At 35.1% G+C, this 7,727-nt stretch overlaps 1 protein-coding gene and 1 long non-coding RNA gene across 2 annotated transcripts; one reads left to right on the forward strand and one right to left on the reverse strand.

Moving 5' to 3' along the window:
• Positions 1–2,489: 2,489 nt before the first annotated feature.
• LOC131440252 (uncharacterized) lies at positions 2,490–3,085 on the reverse strand. The gene has a single exon (XM_058611367.1). It carries the CDS (start codon positions 3,083–3,085, stop codon positions 2,558–2,560), a length of 528 nt encoding a protein of 175 aa, XP_058467350.1. The 3' UTR covers positions 2,490–2,557.
• A 233-nt stretch (positions 3,086–3,318) lies between these two features.
• LOC131425265 (uncharacterized) lies at positions 3,319–4,892 on the forward strand. The gene is made up of 2 exons (XR_009228955.1): positions 3,319–3,961; positions 4,033–4,892. It is a non-coding gene; the product is annotated as an uncharacterized LOC131425265 (long non-coding RNA).
• The last annotated feature ends 2,835 nt before the right edge of the window (positions 4,893–7,727 follow it).

The following is a 7,727-nucleotide window of genomic DNA, read 5'->3' on the forward strand; positions in this document are numbered from 1 at the left end:
TACTTTTTCATGACATTTAGCCTCGGACCGATTTTAGCACGGTTCGTTTTTGGCAACATAATCGTTTAAATAAGACGTATATAAACCATATAATTCTCGAGTTGAAAGCAATTCCATAACTATATTGTTTTAAACTTCTTACAGCAATAAATGCTGGAAGAACAAAACATCCATATACCATTCGAATCAGTTCGTCGAGATCAGAAAATGTGTGTGTGAAAATAATTTCTCTCAATTTTTTCGGAAAATTTCTTTTCTACTAATTCAGATTCATATGAAAAGTCGTAAACTCCCAAACAAGGTTCCTGAATTATGTTTGGTTCTGATCTCTGGTTCCGGAACTACAGGATGATATGTGAAACGAAATCAAAATTGTGTAACTCATTTTTCTCGTAGATGGCTGAACCGATAAAAGATTCAAATGAAATCTAAGAATCATCTAAGATTCAATTGAAAAGTTTCAAGATTCTATAAAACATTTTGCTTTTCAGTCAGATCCAACTTCCGGTTTCAGGGATACAGGATGTTTAGTATAAAAATGTCTATTCCACATAAACTAATCAGGTTTATCGGGTTAGTAGATTTGGATAGTCGATAACCAAATAAACTTATTTCAGTTTGAGTGGTATTCAGTTTTCGATTCAGAAGGCACCCAAAAATTTAATTCGTGGTACGATTTCTCAAAGAAGTCTACACTGATTTTCAAACATTTTGAAACAAATGTAATCTATACAGCTACTCAGGTGAATTTATCTGACTTCGGCCATACCGATTTTAGAATTCCGGTTCCAGTATCAAATCGTTTCTCAATCGTTTTCTCAAAAAAAGCCTAATCGAATTTCAGAAACAAAAATTCAAATTAAAATAAACTTATAGTCCCATACAAAATTAATTAATTTTATCCAATTATGACTTTCGATTCTGGAATGATGAATTTTTAAAATTCAAACCGATATAGAAGATGACAACCCCGAAAAGCTTCAAAGATGGATTCAAAACTGTTGTAATTTATTCGTCATATGGCCATACGAATCGGTTTGGGTTATGCTGGTTCCTGAATACCGGCTCTGGAAGTACCTTAAATTACCGTAAACTCTAAAGTTTAACTTACTTCGACACATCCAGGCATGTTTAATCGATTATCACACTTTTAGATTCAAATTCGATCCTATTTGCAGTTTCGCCATTACAGAGTAATGAGTGATTAAAATCTCAAATTGTCGCTTAAAACGACGATAATTAAAATAATGTCATGAAAACTGGAACACCGAAGAATATTCATGCAAAAAACCACACGTGGATTGATAAAAAAAGCTATCATCTCACTGCTAGGTGGATTAAACACGTTTTTCGTTCTAAACCTGCATTCATTCAATCATTCATTCATATGTTTCTCGGGACTTTACAAATAACTAAACATAGACCTTCCCTAATCATTCGGCTGAATTGTTTACAAATTCGTGCACTACGTCGGTGGAATATTCTTGGTGGTTTTAATGGCAATCGCAACTAATCTTCTCCGTCCAAGGTCGGCTCAATTAGGTTATTTACCGTCACTACTAACCACAATCGGATGAACACATCTTGACAGTTCAGCGGTTTTGTTTGTCTGTTGACAACCGGATAAGATCGTTCACGGTCCATATCGCCTAACTAGAGTTTCAAAACATTTGTTAACGATTCGATACGGTTCGTTTCAGAGATTTATTAAATAAAAGTGGCTAGTTGTGAAGTGTAAAGATGATTGTTTTAGATGTGTTCCTCGATTTTGTTTAAGCCTGTTTGTAAACAGTACCGCTGAACTGTCAAGGATGAATTCTTGTTCATTTGTGATGTCACGATAAAAAATCTAATTCGCTCACTGAGTACTAAGGCTATTAGATTTTTTATCGTGACGTCACAAATAAACAAGAATTCATTCTTGACAGTTCAGCGGTACTGTTTACAAACAAGCTTAAACAAAAATCTAAGAACACATCGAACAATCATCTTTACACTTTCCAACTAGTAACTTTCATTTAATAAATCTCAATAACAAACTATATCCAATCGTGAACAAATGTTTTAAAACTCTATTCGGGCGATATGGACCGTAAATGGTCCCATCAAATTTGTCAACAGACAAACAAAAAAATATATATTTACAAACAGTACTGCTGAACTGTCAAAATGTGTTCATTTGATTGAGGTTAGCAGTGACGGTAAAAAACCTAATGTCAACTACATTCACTGTTATCGAAAAATAACACTTTGGGGGATTCAACGATTGACATTTGTTCTTCTTTGCCAACAGAAGTTCGTTGTTCGAGCTATGGATAAGTTGTCTTATGATAGATTTCGCTCAATCTTAGATGCTTCCAGTACAAGTAAGATAATTGGGTCCCAGAAGAATTTGGCGGATTCGAGATGAACTTTTAGTGGAAGTAGATCGGAAATCGATCGTGTTTCACGTAATATGACCGAACACATCAATTTTGATTGAACAGGCTTTTATTAGATCTATAATTATCTGTTTGATTAGTAACATCTATTCTATTACTTTAAAGTATATTCTGAGCTACTCAAAATAATCTTCGTTTGAATAGTGATAATCTTTATCATTTTCATCCAGATCATCGGTAGAATTCACTTCATCACTTTTCTCCAGTAGCTTCTCCGTAGTTTTCTCCATAGCTTCCTGAATGATGATCGTTGTTGGACGAACATAGTTCGGGTACTTGGTCATGGAAATACTCGGATTGAATGGATATGTGTAGTCCGGATTTACGTTGTCTCCGCTTGGAGTCGGATATGTGGTTCGTGTGGGCACCTCGGATGGTTTCGTCGTAAGCTGCGGTTTAACCGTAGTGATCTTTCGTCTCATGAAGAGATCATTCGCCAGAAATCCGTTGACCTGGGCATTGTACACTCCGTACGTGGGAGGACGATTTCGAGTTTTGAACACTTCTAGAACTTCTTCGACATGAACCTCACCCGGTGATTGGGGACGGCGTGTTCGAAGATATTTCCGATAGTCCGATTCCAGTGGAGATGCAATAATTTTCATCGAAAAAACTACGAGCACGACTATTATTAATTTCAACATTTTCGAACGGAACTGAAATGCTCACTGAAAATGATTGTGTACAAATTTAGGATGGTCTTTTCTTATCAACAAATAAAAAATAAAAATAATAAACATGGGGAAATACTGTGGGAAGTAACTGCTCATGAGAAGAACTGTTTCAGCAAGGCAAATGACATCTTGCGTCATCTTAGGCATCACCGCGAGAGAAACTGAGACCAGTAGGATCTTTTTAGTCATTCGATTACATTACAACTGATAGCACGTGTCGCGGAACCGTAAATTTCTTGGAATGGAATTGAGGATTCAGACAGCGATAACCTTTCTCACAATGTTCGTACTCTTAACAACGTACGCTTTACCTCAGACGAATAATTCGAGCACAAACGGTACGTTAGAATTGGTAATCCATTCTATTTGGGACACGGCACCACAGCGGTCAGAACTTTGTCCTAAAGGTGAGCAGTTTAAAGATGGACGCTGTCGAAAAGTGTTGAAGTTTGGATGTGCAAATCAGGAGTGTGTTTAAAATCATAATAAGCGAGTAATAAAATTAATGTTTCGAAGTCAAATTGGTGTATAAGATACTAATACGAAAATCTGAAACTGATAACTATCGTCAACTGCTAATTCTTCATTTATAAGTTTTGAATGTTCACATTTTAATAGCAACAAAAATTTATGAGACATTCATAGCTATGGCAATTATCTGGTCTTTTTCCAAAGATTGTTTGGTTTATCAGATGAAAACTATGTTGAAAAAAAAATTATTCATTGATATAAAGCTTATGTTTACCGTTGTATTAGTTTCCGTAAGAAACGATAAGTGAACTAAAATAAAATATAATCAAACACTGACGTGACGATCGTGTGTGTTGGGGAAAATTGATCATTCAGGTCAGAAATGCACCACTCGCGAGCAAATAGTTACTCTTATCACAAAGTTTCACGGCATTTATTTTTAACAGGCCGATAGTGGAAAAGATTCAACTCAAAGTTAGCGATTTTCTTGAACAGTGTAGTGCACTTCGCGTCCCATTCGAAGTCATGCAACTGTGGACGATATTTGCCGTTATCCTCGTGGTTTCCTACATTGGACACACAACATCTTTCACCGCCGATCAATCCATTGGGCCATCGTTGGAAGACAACCACTCAGGAAACGAACTTCCGGAAATTGAAATGCGTGCTGTATTCGTTAGATCAAAATTGGACTGCCTGATCCGGTGTCGAGAAAACCAACGATGTGTTGATGGGCGCTGCCGAAGATTGCTTTCGAGCTCTCGATGGTGGCAGAGAGTAGATCCGAAGAAATCTAATAGTTGAGTGACAGCAGCTGCTTTAATTTGTTTAAAATAAAAATTCTTAACGGAAGGCTGCAGAGATAGATCATAGACATTCCAATCTAGATCGCTACGGAATTTATCTTATCCATATCTAGCTTTACATAGTAAGGAACAGTGTAATTGAAATTTGGTTGTATGATAATTGTTATCCTAACCCATCAATAAGTAGTACGTAAATTTGCGAACGACGGAGATAATTATCTCCTTCTGTACTGCATTTTGCAAGGAACTTAGAAGCTTACAAAAAATAGTGATTTACGCTAGATTTATTGTAATAGTTATAAATAGTGGGCCCGTGCAAGCTTTTTCAACGTGAAAGTAGGTTTATGGGGTAGTACGTAAGAATGTGAGACAACTAAGTTATTGAAAAAATGTGATTGATTAATTGTATGTTTATTTTACCAAGGCTTTAACCTATTTGGTCATTCACATGAGGAAAAGAAGGTGATAATACATTATATTTTACAGAGTATCATGATCAATCAATGATTGTATTTTTTAAGATTGTTTTCTTTTAGCTACGCTGATAGTTCCGTCGGGCATGTCCCTGTTGTGTCTTCTGGACCACGCAAAACATACCCGCAGTGGAATCGAAGGTGCTTAGTTCTGTCTCGGGCAGGGTTGTGTTTTGTTAAATTCTAGTTAATTTAGGGTGTTAGGGCCGCGGGAAACATCTTCAATGAACCCACCAGCGGATGGCAGTCCGTTGATTTCTGTGGTGGAGCTAACTGGAGAATGCCGACTGTGGAACGGAGTTCTGTTTCAATAAAATTTCATCACTATCTATTGAACAATCCAGTCAGCGTGATCACCACGAGATAGCGTTATGGTGATTGTTTTGACATATCCCATGTATTTAGAAAAATTTTTGACGAATTTTTCCATTTACTTGAATTTGAACGAATGCAGATGGCAAAACCTTACAAATATGGGTAAAAAAATGATTATTCACATGTTGTCATCAAACATATGATTTAAAATTGTCTTATACACTTGAAAATTTCGGATGAAATTTTAAATTTTCAGTTCACATACAGATTTGATTTAGATGGTAAAACATGAGTAAATAGACGAGTAAAACAACTTTTGATAAAAATTTATCAAATAATCTCATAATTCAACCACAAAAACAAAGAATTTTCCAGATATGAAAACAGTACTTAACCTCACTTCTTCGAACTTGATATTTCATCTTACGATTTCTCCATTCCAACAGTCCGCGGAAAGTTACTGAATCATTAATGATCGATTTTTTTTTTAATTTTCAAAAGTTTTTGTATGTTTGTATTCGATTTATAAGAAAAAATAAAAAACTCGTCATATTTTTCGAATCTTCAAACAAAATCTGAAGATTATCACTATTTATTAGTTCAAAGCTCGCCACTTGAGCTGCGCCGCGATCGCAGAAGAGTTGACTGGATTCTTCAATTCGGATGTTTCCGTTCCGGTGGAAGTACATGTTGTGAATTCGCATACAGTTTAGAGTTACGAAAGGTTTTTTGAATATGCAACTAAACGGACAAAACACGAGTTGACCGGATTTGAGATGTTACACGATGTTACGGAATTACACGATGAGACAGAACAACGAAAAGAACGTTGAAGTTTTACTTCAACATATCGAAGATGTTTTTATAGGACACGAAAGATACGGTACTGTACACTCTGAAATCGGGCATTCAAAATATCGCATATGGCACATGAAGTGTTTTTTATAATTATTGGAATATGAGTTAAAATTAAATTATTAAGATTTAAATTGGGTGTTTTCAGCCACAAGTGGTGACTTTTCAGCTCTATTTTGTACATGATTTGGTTATTACCTTGAAGACATCATTTGCTTCCGCAATTCTGTGATTTTTGTGTAGGAAAAATTTTAAACCTACTTGTATTGTGTAATAAGGAAAAGGAACTTATATACTAACTTACTAACTAATGCAGAGAGCGAATCGATTCAATTGAAGATTGCATTGATTTTTGTCGGAATTTGCTTATAATATTATGTGACATTACATCTAATGGTTCTATATTTGTGAGTCTGTGTAACTCATTTGTACTAAACCAGGGAACGCTTCAAAATCATTTTCAGAATTTTATTCTGAATCCTTTGAAGCATTTTCTTCCTGGTGGAACAACAACTCGACCAAATTGGTACTGCATAAAGCATGGCTGGTCTGAAAATTTGTTTATAAATTAACAACTTGTTTTGTAGATAGAGCATAGAATTTCTGTTTATAAAAGGATATAAACATTTAATATATTTATTACACTTTGCCTGGATTCCTTCAATGTGATCCTTGAAAGTGAGTTTTTGTCATACGTTAAACCTAAGTATTTAGCTTGATCAGACCATGTCAATTCCAAGCCATTCAATTTGAGAATGTGATTATTGTTTGGTTTAACAAAAGAAGCCCTTGGCTTATGAGGAAAGATAATTAGTTGCGTTTTTGCTGCATTTGGTTTAATTTTCCATTTTGACAGATAATCACTGAAAATATTTAAACTTCTTTGTAGGCGACTGCAGATTACTCTTAGATTTTTACCTGTGGCTAACAGACTTGTGTCGTCACAGAATAGCGATTTCTGACAACCAACGGGTAGATTTGGAAGATCAGAAGTGAAAATATTATACAAGATTGGAGCTACGCTCGAACCCTGCGGAACACCGGCTCGTACGGGTAGCAATTCAGATTTACAATTATGATAGCTAACCTGAAGAATACGATCAGTTAAAAAAATTTGAATCATTTTGATCAAATAAATAGGAAACTGGAAATCAGACATTTTTGCTATTAAACCTTTGTGCCAAACACTGTCGAATGCTTTTTCTATGTCTAGAAGAGCAACTCCAGTCGATAACCAAGAAGATTTATTTGCTTTTATCATGTTCATTACTCTAACAAGTTGATGAGTAGCTCAATGTTCATGACGAAATCCAAACTGCTCTGGTAAAAAAAATTAAATTCTCATTTATATGAGACATCATTCTCAACAAGATAATTTTTTCAAAAAATTTACTGATAGAAGAAAGTAAGCTAATTGGTCGATAACTTGATGTTTCTGCTGGGTTTTTATCAGGTTCGAGGATAGGGATTACTTTAGCGTTTTTCCATCTTTTTGGGAAGTAAGCTAATGAAAAACACTTGTTGAAAATTTTAACCAGGAGTCTCAAGGCAACATCGGGAAGATTTTTAATAAGAATATTAAAAATTCCATCATTACCAGGAGCCTTCATGTTTTTAAGTTTCCTAATAATTGACTTAATTTCATCAAAATTCGTCTCAATAATGTCATCTTGTAATAACACATGAGTTGAA

Source organism: Malaya genurostris, chromosome 1 (genome assembly GCF_030247185.1).
Source record: "Malaya genurostris strain Urasoe2022 chromosome 1, Malgen_1.1, whole genome shotgun sequence".
Classification (NCBI taxonomy): Eukaryota; Metazoa; Arthropoda; class Insecta; order Diptera; family Culicidae; genus Malaya; species Malaya genurostris.

Excerpts from the sequence above, each read along its gene's own strand:
- LOC131440252 (XM_058611367.1), bottom strand. The coding sequence starts at position 3,085 with ATGTTGAAATTAATAATAGTCGTGCTCGTAGTTTTTTCGATGAAAATT.